At 64.9% G+C, this 13,294-nt stretch overlaps 7 protein-coding genes across 7 annotated transcripts; 5 read left to right on the top strand and 2 right to left on the bottom strand.

Annotated features, from left to right (window-relative positions):
• Positions 1–44: 44 nt before the first annotated feature.
• JCM10292_002586 (Rab6 family protein) lies at positions 45–1,384 on the top strand (the record flags this gene model as incomplete). Its single annotated transcript, XM_076651466.1, has 7 exons — positions 45–337; positions 401–463; positions 527–564; positions 633–782; positions 883–994; positions 1,071–1,237; positions 1,323–1,384. 7 exons carry the CDS (start codon positions 45–47, stop codon positions 1,382–1,384), a joined length of 885 nt encoding a protein of 294 aa, XP_076503004.1.
• A 681-nt stretch (positions 1,385–2,065) lies between these two features.
• JCM10292_002585 (HVA22/TB2/DP1 family protein) lies at positions 2,066–3,528 on the top strand (the record flags this gene model as incomplete). Its single annotated transcript, XM_076651465.1, has 4 exons — positions 2,066–2,094; positions 2,279–2,455; positions 2,601–2,664; positions 2,746–3,528. 4 exons carry the CDS (start codon positions 2,066–2,068, stop codon positions 3,526–3,528), a joined length of 1,053 nt encoding a protein of 350 aa, XP_076503003.1.
• A 294-nt stretch (positions 3,529–3,822) lies between these two features.
• On the top strand, positions 3,823–6,679 carry FBP26 (fructose-2,6-bisphosphatase; the record flags this gene model as incomplete). The annotated part of the gene is made up of 13 exons (XM_076651464.1): positions 3,823–4,295; positions 4,357–4,493; positions 4,572–4,675; positions 4,735–4,749; positions 4,816–5,017; positions 5,083–5,375; positions 5,457–5,552; positions 5,610–5,738; positions 5,813–5,941; positions 6,047–6,228; positions 6,296–6,340; positions 6,398–6,484; positions 6,562–6,679. 13 exons carry the CDS (start codon positions 3,823–3,825, stop codon positions 6,677–6,679), a joined length of 2,010 nt encoding a protein of 669 aa, XP_076503002.1.
• Positions 6,680–6,922: 243 nt separating this feature from the next.
• Positions 6,923–8,004, bottom strand: JCM10292_002583 (uncharacterized protein; the record flags this gene model as incomplete). Its single annotated transcript, XM_076651463.1, has 3 exons — positions 6,923–7,591; positions 7,657–7,753; positions 7,817–8,004. The coding sequence occupies 3 exons, from the start codon at positions 8,002–8,004 to the stop codon at positions 6,923–6,925; spliced, it is 954 nt and encodes a 317-aa protein (XP_076503001.1).
• Positions 8,005–8,419: 415 nt separating this feature from the next.
• On the top strand, positions 8,420–9,944 carry DSC3 (Dsc3p; the record flags this gene model as incomplete). Its single annotated transcript, XM_076651462.1, has 6 exons — positions 8,420–8,833; positions 8,897–9,316; positions 9,374–9,572; positions 9,638–9,740; positions 9,814–9,853; positions 9,915–9,944. The coding sequence occupies 6 exons, from the start codon at positions 8,420–8,422 to the stop codon at positions 9,942–9,944; spliced, it is 1,206 nt and encodes a 401-aa protein (XP_076503000.1).
• Positions 9,945–10,117: 173 nt separating this feature from the next.
• On the bottom strand, positions 10,118–11,722 carry MSS51 (Mss51p; the record flags this gene model as incomplete). Its single annotated transcript, XM_076651461.1, has 4 exons — positions 10,118–10,166; positions 10,237–10,960; positions 11,019–11,231; positions 11,293–11,722. 4 exons carry the CDS (start codon positions 11,720–11,722, stop codon positions 10,118–10,120), a joined length of 1,416 nt encoding a protein of 471 aa, XP_076502999.1.
• A 256-nt stretch (positions 11,723–11,978) lies between these two features.
• Positions 11,979–13,131, top strand: TAE1 (N-terminal protein methyltransferase; the record flags this gene model as incomplete). Its single annotated transcript, XM_076651460.1, has 5 exons — positions 11,979–12,070; positions 12,160–12,665; positions 12,728–12,902; positions 12,958–13,040; positions 13,097–13,131. 5 exons carry the CDS (start codon positions 11,979–11,981, stop codon positions 13,129–13,131), a joined length of 891 nt encoding a protein of 296 aa, XP_076502998.1.
• Positions 13,132–13,294: the final 163 nt, after the last annotated feature.

The raw sequence follows: 13,294 nt of genomic DNA, 5'->3' as shown, positions 1-13,294 counted from the left end.
CCGCCGTCGCTGTTCCTCTCCCCGCCCGAGTGCCTGCGCAGACCATGTCGAACGAACCCGCAACCGCAGTAGACGCTTCCGCCAGCGAGCCCACCGCAGACTCGACCCCCGTCGACGCCGCTGCCCCTGCCCCCGCCGCTTCCGGTGACGGCGACGCTGGCGCTGCCGCAACCGCCGCAGACGACGCACACGCTCCTGCCCCGCCCGCCGAAGCAGCAGAGCCCAAGCCCGAAGACGCCCCCGCAGCGGCCGTTGCAACGACCCCCGCCGCCCCGGCCACCACGGCCGCTGCACCAGCCCCCGCCGCCAGCGAGTTTGCCCACGCCGCCCTCAAGAAGTGCGCTGCCCGCCTTCAGAGCGTCTGGGTAGCACTCGACTGACCCGCTCACTCCGCCCCCAGGTTCAAGCTCGTCTTCCTCGGCGAGCAGAGCGTCGGAAAGACGAGTCTCATCACCCGCTTCATGCACGTCCATCCCGCGCACAGCCCTGCCTGCACACCCGCACTGACCTTGTACACACCACTCAGGTACGACACCTTTGACAACACCTACCAGGCGACGATCGGTCCGTCCCCCTCCTCCCCACTTTCCGCATCCCGCTCCCTCACCAACTCACGCAACACGCACTCGCAGGCATCGACTTCCTCTCCAAGACCATGTACCTCGAGGACCGCACCGTGCGCCTCCAGCTCTGGGACACGGCCGGCCAGGAGCGCTTCCGCAGCCTCATCCCGAGCTACATCCGCGACTCGAGCGTCGCCGTCGTCGTCTACGACATCACCAGTGCGTCCTGCGGTCCTTCCCTCGCTCTGATCAGACGGTCGGCTGGGGTCAGAGCTAACGTCGAGACCGCCTTGCTCACGCACCCCGCACCTCTGCGCAGACCGCACGTCGTTCATGAACACAAGCAAGTGGGTCGACGACGTGCGCTCCGAGCGCGGCAACGACGTCATCATCGTCCTCGTCGGCAACAAGACGGACCTGAACGACAAGCGGTGCGTTTTCGTCTTGAGGAGCGTCCCCACGTCAGCCCCCGCTGACCCACCCTCGCCGGCGCCCTGGAACCCGCAGGCAAGTGACGACGGACGAGGCCGAGCAAAAGGCGAAAGAGCTCGGCGTCATGTTTATCGAGACGTCGGCCAAGGCCGGCCACAACGTAAAGACGCTCTTCCGCAAGATTGCCCAGGCGCTCCCCGGCATGGACCGCGAGGGCGGCGAGCAGGGGCAGGCGAACCAGAGTGCGTTCCTTTTCTCTCTCTCTCTCTCTGTGCTTGCCCGCGCTTGCGTCCGTGATCGACAGCTGACGAATCGGAGCGCGCGCAGTGATCGACGTGAGCGTGACGCCGACCAACACGACCGGCAACGAGGGCGGGTGCGCCTGCTGAGCCAGCGGGCCCGTGTCCGTTTCCTCCCTCTTTCTCTGCATCATCGTCACCGACACTCGCCCACCTGTCCGCCGTGTCCACCCGCTCGCCTCGACTGGCCCTGTATTCCTCCCTCCCGCACATCCCGCCAATTCTAGACGTACCCCGCCCCCTTCTCGCCTCTTCCTCCACGCCTACTTGCTTCCCTCTTCCCGTGTGTGTCTTGTGTTCCCTGTCACCTTCCCCTGCTCCGTCGTCCCCGTGTGTCTTGCCTTCTCGTCCCCTGTCTCTCCTGGTCTAGGTGCCCCGGCGCGAATCGCTGCAATCGCACTCGTATTACCTCGCGCCTGTCTGCGGGCGTCCTCTTGCGAGCTGCTGTGAGACAGTCATTATTACATCGGCCTCCACGACTGCACAGAACGACCCGACTAGTCTGAAGAGGCAGCCTCCTCCGCGTCTATTCGTTCGGCTCCGTCTCTTCACGTCGCCCGCGCGCCGCAGCGCCCTTGCAAAGCGCTGCACCGGTCCTGCACCCCCGGCTCAAGCTGCTCCACCCCACCGCGTAGGACCCGCCGGCTCTCGCGCCCTTTCCCCGCTCGCCTCATCTTCATCGCCTTTGCGACCCTTGCGGCCTTCGTCTCCTCTCCCGTCCGCACCACGCGCCCTTCCGAGAGTTTCGACCAGCGCGCAAGAAGCACAGCCATGTTCTACTACCTGTGCAGACTCGTCTGGTGCGTTGCCCTTCGATCATCCCCCTCCGCGCGCGCGGTTCACGTGAGTCTGCGCCGACGTGCACGGACCGGATGGGCGAGGGGACATCCCTCCTCCTCGCGGGCCTCTGTGTGCCGCTGCACTCCAGCCTGCGGCTGCGCAACTCCTCGCAAGCTCGCTGACCCTCCCTCCCTCCCCGCGCAGCACCCTCACCTCGCTCCTCTACCCGCTCTACGCCTCGTACAAGGCCCTGCGCCCGCCCGCGAGCGTCGGCGCGACTCCGCAGGAACAGCATGCGCAGCTCGAGCGCTGGTGCATGTTTTGGTGCGTGCTCGCGGTCGTCGGCGTGTGGGAAGAGTGGGCGGAATGGAGCGTTAGTTGGTCAGTCTGTCTTCCTCTCTCTCTCTCGTTCCGGGTGGTTGGGCTTGAGGGAATGTCGCTCGCCAGCGAGCTGGTGGCGCGGGAGGACGGCGCGGCGTCGGGATGAGGTCAGGCGAGATGCTTACCTCCGCTCGTGTCTCTGCAGGTTCCCATTCTACCACGAGGTCAAGACACTTGCCATCCTCTGGCTTTCCCTCCCTCAGATCGAGGTGCGCATGGTCCTGGCGTGGTGTGGATCGGGCTCTCTCTGATCGACTCTAGCTGACTAGCCTTTCTTCGCGATATCGCAGGGGTCGACGTACATCTACCTGAACCACCTTTCACCCTTCCTCACTTCGCACGAGCACGACATCGACGTCGCGCTCTCGAACGCGCGCACGTCGGCGACGCGCATCGGCCTCGACTACCTCAACGCAGGCATCCGCCGCGCGCGCTCCGCCCTCCTCGGCACCCTCGCTGCCGCGCCGCCCGCGGACGAGCCCGCGCCCCCAGCTGTCGAGCCGTCGCAGCAGGCCCAGCCGCCCTACACAGGCGGCGCGCACAGCCAGGCGCACCACGCCTCGCGCGGCCTCGCCGGACTCGCGGGCGGCCTCCTCCGGCAGTATGCCCCCGCGGCGATCGCGGCGGGTACCGCGCTGCTCAACCCTGTCGGGGCGGCGGCGGGCGCGGGTGCGGCGCGCGGGATGGGCGCGAGCTCGGCGGTCGCGGACGCTGGCTCGGGAGGGGAGGCGCGGCGCCGTCGGCGCGCCGAGCTCGAGCGCGAGCTCGAGGCTTTGGACCGCTCGGTGTCCGAGTCGGACGCGAGCTCGTCCGCGGCGCCGCCGCACCACCCGGCGAGTCTCTCGCCCGCGTCGCCCGCGGGGCACGCCGACCCTGTCGCGAACCGCGTCGCGGGCGAGAGCCAGCTGCGCAGTGCGAGCAGCTCGTTCGAGGAGATCCGCCGCGACGAGGCGAGTGGGTTTGCGACGGCGGCGGCAGGGGCGAAGGGTGCGAGGAAGAGTGGGGGAGGGAGTTGGTTTGGGTGGGGAGGGGCGGCGGACGAGGGCGTCGGGCGGGAGAAGAAGGATGCTTGAGGGGCTGGCGAGTGGGGTGAAGAGCGAGTGATGAGGAGGGAGCATCCGATTGATTCGGCGGTGCGCTGTCCTGCCCTGTACCGTTTCTTCGATTTTTACGCCTTTACGCTGTGGGCCGCCTCTTGTATTCCCGATAACGTATGCTGTAACTCATGCGCGTATGCTCACTGTCCCTCGTGAGATTCGACGAAACGTGTCTGCTTCGTGGTGGGGCTCGCGAGATGAGCCTTGTCCTCGCTCGACCTCGCTCCTCGCTCGCTCGATAGACCTCTAGCAGAGCCTAGTAGGTCGAGAATGGCCAGCTCGCACTCTGGCAATGGCCCGTCCGCGCCCGCTGCGTCGCCTCAGGCTGCCGCGACCTCATCGTCCTCGGCGCCATCTCCGCCCGTCGTGGGCACGACAACGCCCGGCGGGACGACGACGACTGTCTCTGGCCCGTCGAGCACGACTGTCTCGCGCTCGTCGAGCTTCTCGCGCGCCGCGTCCTTCAAGTTCACCCCGCGCGACGCCGGCGCCGAGCCGGGCTCCGCCCCCCCGCCGGCACTCAGCTCGCCCAGCCCCGTCCCCGGCAGCTCTCCCGACTTTGGACCGAGCGCGGGCACGCCGTATCCGATCCCGGGGATGGCGCTCGGCCGCACCGGGTCGCTTCACCGCCAGCCGAGCGGGGGCAGCGTGAGCGGGCACGGCCCAGGGCACGCGAGCAGCAGGCCGGGGAGCACCGTCACGAGCCCGGTGCAGAGCCCGCGCGACGAGCACAAGGGGACTTGGTGCGCTAGTGCCAGATGTGGAGGCTCGGCTCGAGAGACTGATGTTCTTGGTGCACTGCAGGCCGTACTCGACTGCCAACTCGTCGACGAGCTCTCTGCACAGTACTACGACGACGGGCGGGACCGTGCACCACCGTGACCGCGGGTCAGAGCTTGGCAGCAAGGAGGCGAGCTTCGGCATGAGCGCCGGCAGCACGAGTGCGTCGCGGTCGTTGCGCTTTTGCACCGGCATAGCTTCGTGGGCCCCTTGCTGATCCAGCACCTACGCGACCGCAGTCGAGAAACCCGACTACTCCGAGGCCAAGATTGTCGTCGCCATGGTCGGACTGCCGGCGCGCGGAAAGTCGTACCTGAGTAACAAGCTGCAGCGCTACCTCCTTGTGCGTCGCCGTCCTTGCGCGCTCAATCAGATCGAGCTGACCACCTTTCCGTTGTGCAGTGGCTCGAGTACCAGGTTCGCCGCACTGGACAATTTCCTGCCACTTCTCCACCCTGACACGCCTCCTTCCGCTGCCCACAGGTCAAGGTCTTCAACGTCGGGCAGTACCGTCGGCAGAAGTATCGCGAGATGGCCGAACAGTCGGGCCACAAGGCGGACCAGTCGAGCAACTTTTTCGACGCGAAGAACGCAGAGGCATCCAGAGCCCGCGAGGCCATGGCCACCGAGTGCCTCGAGGACTTGATTAAGTGGCTCAAGGCGGGCGGGAACGTCGGCATCCACGGTTCATCTTGCTTTCCTCGGCTCTGTTGACGAGAAGAATAGCGGTTGACCAGAGTCAATACGCAGACGCAACCAACTCGACGCGCAAGCGGCGCAAGGCGCTCGCCGACCGCATCAAGCGCGAGCCCGGCCTCAAGCTTCTTTTCATCGAGTCAGTGTGTACCGACCCGGCCGTCATTGCCGCCAACGTAGCCGTCAAAGTTGCGTCGGGCGACCCGGACTACGACGGCCAGCCGCCCGAGGAGGCCGAGCGCGACTTCCGCGAACGGATCAAGCACTACGAGGAGAGCTACGAGCCGATGGATCCGGAGAAGGACAAGGATCTGACGTGGTGTCAGATGGTCAACGTCGGCAAGCAGGTGCGCTCGCGTCGCTTGATCTCGGAGGCTCTCCTTTGCACTTGCAGGAGGACGGTACCTGATGATGCTGCCGAGCCACAGGTCACGGTCAACCGCATCGACGGCTACTTGCAGTCTCGCATCGCCTTTTATCTCATGAACCTGCACCTCACGCCGCGCTCGATCTACTTCACTCGCGTGCGTTTTAACCGCTCTCACACCTCCGCTCGCGTACTGACGCTTCAGTTATTGCAGCACGGAGAGTCGCAGTACAACGTCGACGGGCAGATCGGCGGTGATGCGCCGCTGTCAGAGCAGGGCGAGAAGTACATGCAGGCACTGCCGCAACTTATCCGCGAAAAGCTTGGCGACACTCCCCTCACCGTGCGTCGGTTCTACTCGTCGCATGCTCGGACGTCAGAGTTGTGCTGACGTTCGTGGAGGCTGCCCCCGTACAGGTCTGGACTTCGACCCTCCGCCGCACGATCCAGACGGCATCGCTCCTCCCGTACGAGAAGCTCACATGGAAGTCGCTTGACGAGCTCGACGCGGGTGTGTGCGACGGTATGACGTACGAGGAGATCGAGGTGAGTCGGCTCGTCACCTGTCCACGCTGCACTGCGCGCTCTGCGCAGCAGAGTTTACACGTTGTAGTTAGTGATCACGCCTTACTCATCGACTTTCGTCTGCAGCAATACTACCCGGAGGACTACAACGCGCGCGACGACGACAAGTTCAACTACCGGTACCGCGGTGGCGAGTCGTACCGCGACGTCGTCATCCGCCTCGAACCCGTCATCCTCGAGCTCGAGCGCCAGGAGAACATCCTCGTCGTCTGCCACCAGGCGGTGCTTAGGTGCTTGTATGCGTACTTGTGCGTTCCCGTCGCTCTCCGTGCTCTCACAGCCAAGACATTGACGAAGTCCATTTCGCACGCGCAGCCACAACCTGTCGCAGGAGGAGCTGCCGTATATCAAGATCCCGCTGTGCGTCTCTCTGCACCGCTTCAGTGTTCTGAAGCTCTGCTGACTTCTTGACCACAGCCACACGGTCATCAAGCTCACGCCCAAAGCGTATGGCTGCGACGAAGAGCGCTTCACGCTTCCCATCGAAGCAGTCGACACGACGCGGTGCGTGGCTGCATGTGGCCTGCTCGGCGACCTCGCGTTGCGTGCGTTGCTGATGGGAAACCCGCGCAACCTTGCAGACCCCGCCCGAACCGCATGGTCGACATGCTCAAGAAGGACTCGCGCGACCTCGGCACGCTCAGTCCGTCGACGACCCGCCCGCCGTCGCGCGCCATGGGCTTGTACGACGCTGCGTGAGTGGGTGGGCGAAAGAAGGTCGGTGGAGATCTGTATGTATCGCTCGGGATCGTTGCCGTAGACTTGCCTCTTTTCGTACATGCACTCTCTGGACTCTTGTTTGTACCAACTCTTTCTCGTGTTCAACGTCGATACGTGTCCAGGGAGCCAGTGAGGACCGTTTCTCTCGGCCTGATCCGGCGCCACTCGATCGTGAAACGTCCATGCATGCGAACCCTTCATCGTACAAGCTCCCTCTCCTCCTCAAAGCGCCAGCACCGCGACCACCGCCGCTCCCACGAGCATCGCCGCACCCGCGCCCAGCCGGCCCGCGCCGTTGTCCCCATCCCGCTGCGGCGCGCCGGTTGTCGCCGGCGACGAGATGACGCTCGCGGTGCTCATACTCGCACTCGCCGAGCTCGACAAGGAAGTCGAAGCAGAAGAGGTGGCGTTGGCGAGCGAGGCAGAGTCGCCGGTGAAGGTGAGCGTGACGAGCACGCCGGACGAGGCGGTCGACTCGATCGTGGCCGTCACGATGGGCGCGGAGGTCGTCGTGGTGCTGCTCGACGAGGAGGAGGACTGGGTGGACGAGGCTGTTGGGCGGGAAGAGGACGTGCGAGAAGAGGAGGAGGGGAGGGAGGACGAGGAGGACGGGCGTGAGGACGTGGTCGTGCGGGGAGAGCTAGACGCAGAGCGCCGCGAAGTGGAAGAAGATGAGGAGGAAGTTCGAGCCGTACTGCTAGAAGCGCGCGTCGACGCTGGCGAAGTAGACGGCGCATCGTCCTCGCCGCTTCCGTTCCCGACGGCACCGCCCGACGTTGCGCCTGGCGCCGGTGCGGGAGATTCGGCCTCGCCCGCGAACGAATTGATCGTGAAAGGCCCGCTCTGCGAATAGACCGAGTCGTAGTTGTTTGAGTTGACCATGAGGATCGTCTGCAGTGGCACCGAGGGGGTCAGCCGCCAGCTTCGGTACGCAACACGCGGACGAGCGGGCCCACCCAGCTGTCAGAGTTGGACGAGCCGAGGCCTGACGGCACTTGCAAGCTCCCCTGCGTCAAGTCGACATCGGTCGCGAGCACCTTGGTCTGGACGGCCCTGCAGAAGAACCGCAAGCAGGTCAGCTCCTGGAGTGCGATAGTCTAGCTCGGCAAATCGTACTTGGGATTGCTCGCGGACGAGCGCAAGATGATATCGCCCCGCGGTGCACCGCCTGCCTGGTACTGCCAGGTCATGATCTGTCCCGAGGCTTCCTCCCAAGTCGTGCCGGGGCGAGGCGAGAGGAAGAAAGTCGCCTGCGCGAGCGCAGGTAGGAGGGTCGCGAGGGCGGCAAAGGTAGAGATGCGCATAGTCGTTTCAGGGCGCGGAGAGAGAAACGGTCGAGAGGCTCGGCGCAGAACGAACTGAAGCAAGCGAAGTGAGGTCAAGGAGGTCAAGCCTGCAAGCCAGCGACGAGGGCCCGAGCGATGGCGCAGATGCGCGCCTTCTCTCCGAGCACAGTGAGGTTGGCTGAGACGGTTTTAGCGGCGTCTCGGAGTCGGCGTGATGGTATTCTCGCGAGGTTGGCAAGATGGCTGGGCCATCGTGACGAAGCCGAGGCGACGCGTTCGAGCAGGTACGAGCATTGTCGACGGGTCCCTAGCAGTATCAGAAGCCAGACAGCGGTACTTGTGAAGCAATCTGGGGTGGCCAGTGAAGCGTTCGAGGCAGCAAGCGGAGCGAGCGGAAGCACTGGAACTTGGCATCGCTCACTTTCAAGCCGCGATGCCGCGCGGGTACGACGAGCTCTCACAAGACGAGCCTGGGCCAGGCGCACCCCGATCTGCGCCAGTCGCGCCCTTTGCGCTTCCCTCCCGCCGCGACTCGGCATCGCAACACGGCGATGGCGAACTCCCACTCCCCGTCACCGCCGGGCCAAGCGCCAGCTCGCCGAGCGGTGCGCGAGATGCTTTCTCGTATCCTCCGGCGCTACGGAGACCCACAGGAGCAGGAGACCGCAAAGGCAAGGGCCGAGCGGTCGAGGTGGGGGTCGACAGTACCGGAAGCCCGGACGACGAGGGCGAGGCAGCAGCGCCGACAGGCTTGAGCTTCTGCGTGCGCTTCACGGACGGGACCACCGCCGACGTGCTCGACCTCTGGGTCGGCGAGAAGGAGAATGTCCGCGAGGTCAAGCGACGGGTGCGCCGCTTCCCTTGAGTTCTGCGATCGTTCAGGACCTGCTGACACGCGCTCAATACACAGCTACGTCTCCTGCGCCCCGACTCGCTGTTCGAAGACGCCAAGCCGCGCCGCCTACGCCTGATCCAGCTCGGCCGCCTCCTCCCCGACGGCGTCTTCCTCGTCCTCTACACCGCGCAGCTCCTCTCGAAGCGCGCACAGCTCGCGCAAAATACGGCCGAGCGCGACGCAGAGCAGGCGATCAAGGAGGGGTTGCAGGCGGTCGGCCGCGGACTCGGGAAGGTCGTGAGGAGCACGACAACGCCACGACTAGGGCGGCGCTCTGAGGACGAGGAGCTCGATGCGCTCGAAGAAGGCCGGTCAGGAAAGGGCAAAGGGTCAGAAGAAGTGAGGGAGGCAGCACAGCCAGAAGAGGAGCAGATCTGGCTGCATTGCTCAGTTGGCGAGGCAATAGACGAGGATGAGCAGGACGACCAGGTCCAGGTACGCGTCAGCTTTCTCCTCATTTGCGTAGACACATCTAATTGGCGACTCGCACAGACGGCGCAAATCACGCCCCTGCAAGGCTTCGACCGCCTACGCGAAGCAGGCTTCTCGGAAGCCGACATCGAGGACCTGCGCGCCGACTTTCGTCAGAGCCGCCCAGCAGGAGCGGACAACGACGAGCACCAGCGTGCGCTGGAGGAGCAATGGCTGAGCGGGATGACAGGGCAGGAAGAGGCGGCGATGGGCGACTCGTGTATGTCTGGCAGCTCATTTCCCCCGCTGTATGGGTTGCTGATTCTGGTGATTGAGCGCGTGCAGCCGGCGGCGGGAACTACCATGCGCTGCTGAAAGGCTGCTTCATCGGGTTCTTCGTCCCGTTCCTCCCGCTCTTCTTCTTCCGCACCCAGTTGTTCACCCGGCGGTGCGTCTATCTTGCTTCTCCCTCTCCCGTGCCAGTATTGACGGTCGTTGACTGATCGCGCTTGACCAAGCAGAGTACAACTCGCGATTGTCCTAGGCATCCTCACGAACCTGGTCAGTCCGAAATCATGCTGTCCACCTTGGCATTGCTTGCTGACTTCCGGCTTCTCCACAGTTCTTCGGCTTTATTCGCCTACTTGGCTGACTTTGCAGACTTGTCCGTATCCTTCTCCCGTCATCTGCCGTTGTAACCCCTCTCAGCATCTATCGCAAAGCATTTTGCCCTTGCCCATCCTCCAAGTCGAGGCTGGCAGCCCTGCTCCCGCACCAAACGATCGCATAGAAGGGTGTTGCGTAGCGCTACCTGAACACTACAGGTCATGCCTCCTCGTCTACCGTCGCACCGCGGACCTCGTAACGCTTGCCGCTGCGCGTGGGGAGGCCCGTCAGTACCGCTAGACGAAGGACCCAGGCATGCGAGCGACGCAAGAACGCACCGGATGCCCCAGACGCCCCAGTTGGTCTTCACGGCGACGCGCGGGTCAAACTCTGCAATCTCCCACTTTTCGCTGCCAAACACGTTTTCGCCGGGCGTGACGAGCCAGTCAAACTCGCCGCGGATGCCGTCGGCGCGGTCGAGCGCGACGACGTCGCGCTCAATGTCGGCGGGCGAGAAGCCGGTGCAGAACAGGGCGCACTTGGTTTCGAGGATGGACGCGACGGCCGACTTCCAGTTGGTCTCGAGCTGCGTGCGCGTCGGGTCGTGCTCGTCGGGGAAGCCGAACCCGGGCGAGAAGGCAAAGAAGACGTCCTGGTACGGGTCAAAGGGCCCGAGGAGGTCGTGCACGTCCGAGTAGTTGCACCGGAGGGACGTGACCGTCAGGCGGCCGTCGTGCTCGATGCGCGTGTGCGACGGGACGCCGTAAACGGACGAGACGGCGCTGTCTGTCGGTGCATCGGCAGGAGCGGGGGACGAGACGGGGGAGGCGGAGCGGCCGAAGGGCGAGCGGGGCGCAGCGGGAGGAGGGATGTAGGCCTCGGGGCCGATGAAAATCAGGTGAAGCGGGATGGCGGGGAAGAGGTGCGAGATTTGAGCAAGGACGTGGGTCGGAAGGGAGGACTCGGCGCGGGCGCCGAGGATGAAGATACGGACTGGTGCGGGAGGGAGTGCGGCCGTTGCCGAGGACTCCTTCTCGGGAGGGTGCAGAGTACGGCGGAGGGCTGACCGCGTCAAAGTGAGCATGCGCTACGAATTGCAGTCGAGCGAAACGGCACACACCGAGGAGAGACCGCAGACCCTCGGGAAGGAGGCGCTGATTGCGGAGCGTATACGGCGAGTTCTCGTGCAGGACCGAGCCGATCGTGATGGGGTAGGTGAGGAGCTTGGAGACGTGTCGCCGGGACCGCTCCGTTTCGATCGAAGGGAAGCCGCGAGTGTAGAGGAAGACGTCCCAGTTGCCCATCGAGACGGCCTCTTCGTACGGCTGCTCGCCTGTGAGACCACGATCTCGTCAGTCCCTTCAATCAACCTTTCGCGAGAGACGTGCACGCACCTGGCAGGCGGAACTCTGTCAGTTCGCGGCCGCTGCGGAGGTCGTGCTCGTCCTCGTTGGCCTCGCGGAGGCGGGGCCAGTAGCGGGCGTGGTTCTCGTCCTCCTTCCAGCGCTGCTCCGAGGCGTGGGTCGGATATCCGCAGTCGGGGCACTCGAACGCGACGTGGACCTTTTCGCCGTGCTTGTCGAGCGAGACGGGGCAGTAGGCGGCGGCGCGGATGCGGTCGCCCTTTGCGCGCATCTCGGGGAAGGGCGACTGGCTGAGCGGGTGGAAGAGGTTGTCCTGGCTCAGGACGGGCTTGGGGAGCTGCTCTGCGGCCTTCTTCTTGCCCCAGCCGAAGAGGGAGCGGCGAGGAGGAGCCGGAGCGAAGGGTGCAGCAGCGCGGGCGCCGTGCACGAGGCGGGTCTGGCGGGCGATGCGGGAGGCCATGGTGCGCTCTGTGTAGCGGTCTGCCTGCTCAGATCGCTGTCCGAGGCGAGACGACGACGGCGAGAGCGTCCAACAGAGTTGCGCCTTCATCTCTCGCAGAGACCATCCCCGACTCTGCACGCTGGCACTGCAGGAGCTTGCGAGACAGGCTCACAGACACTTTCTCGGGTCATACAAGGCAGCGCAACCCTTCCGCGCGCAACCCCGCTCGCTTCCCTGCTCTCGCTCGTCGCACTTCTCGACCGGGATCATCAGGATGGCAGACCAGCTCCCAGACTTTGACAAGGGCGTCGAGTACTGGCAGTCGACCACTGCCGACGTCGACGGCGTCCTCGGCGGCTACGGCGAGTGAGTCGCGCTGTACCTTTCTCTCCCTTCCGCTCCTCAAAGCGACGAGACGTCGGCAAACAAGCAGACTCACCTTCTGCGACTCGCAGGAGCAGCCCTGTGCCGCGGCTGGACGCCACCTCGTCGCGGCTGCTCATCCTCTCGCTCCTCCCGCAACTCTCGACCATCACCCCACCACACCTCTCTTCCTCTCCCTCCGCCTCTGCCCCCTCTCCGCGCCCGGCGCGCCCCTTCCGCGCCCTCGACTGCGGTGCAGGCATCGGCCGCGTTACCTCGACCGTTCTCCTCCCGCTCTTCGACTCGGTCGATCTCGTCGAGCCCGTACCCTCCTTCGTCGCGCAGGCCAAGAAGAACGCCCTCCAGGGCCGCGAGGGCTGGCGCGCGCTGCACGAAGAGGACGACAAGCAGAAGGCGGTGCGGATCTGGAAGGCTGGGCTGCAGGCTTTCGACCCGCGCAGGCCGCTGGGCGCAGAACGCGAAAAGGTCGAGCGCTTCGCGCAGGTCGGCAAGACCGACTTTGCGTGGCCGGACCCCGAGCGGGAACTGAGGCTCGAGGACGAGGGGTACGACCTCGTCATGGTCCAGTGGTGCATCGGTGCGGCTCTGCCTCTTTCCCTGTGCCCTGAGCAGTCTTGCTTACTGCCTCTTGTCGTACAGGCCATCTCTCGGACGAACAGCTCGTCGCCTTCTTGCAGCGCTCGCGAGCAGCGCTGCGCACTGCCGCAGACGGGACCTGCGAGGGCTACATCGTGGTCAAGGAGAACGTGTGTAGCGACGACGCGGGCGACGGCGCCGGGCGGCTCTTTGACGAGGACGACAGCTCGATCACGAGGTGCGCTCTGCCGTCTTGCCTTGCCATGCACACTGAGCTGACGCGATGTCTGCAGGTCTGACAAGGCGTTCCGAGAGGTGTTCGAGAAGGCGGGGCTTACGCTCCTGCGGCGAGAAGTCCAGCAGGGCTTCCCGGTTGGTACGTCTGCAGTTCAGAATCGCTTAACAAGGCGAGCTGACAGCCTCGTTTCACAGAGCTCTTCCCGGTCGTCGCGTATGCGCTGCGGTAGACTTCCTTGCACATCGCGCACTCAGCCGCAAGTGAGGAATGTATTGCTCGCACCAAATATGAGACCCGTCGATTCAACACAGAGAGCCGCGTGCGAGAGGCAGAATGATAGTATAGCAACAGTAGCACAGCAACTAACGAGAGAAAAACGTGTACGACAACGC

The sequence above is a fragment of the Rhodotorula paludigena genome (genome assembly GCF_050403205.1).
Source record: "Rhodotorula paludigena JCM10292 DNA, Rt_paludigena_JCM10292v1_ctg51, whole genome shotgun sequence".
In the NCBI taxonomy this organism is placed as follows: Eukaryota; Fungi; Basidiomycota; class Microbotryomycetes; order Sporidiobolales; family Sporidiobolaceae; genus Rhodotorula; species Rhodotorula paludigena.
This window is presented reverse-complemented; position numbering and strand designations above follow the sequence as displayed.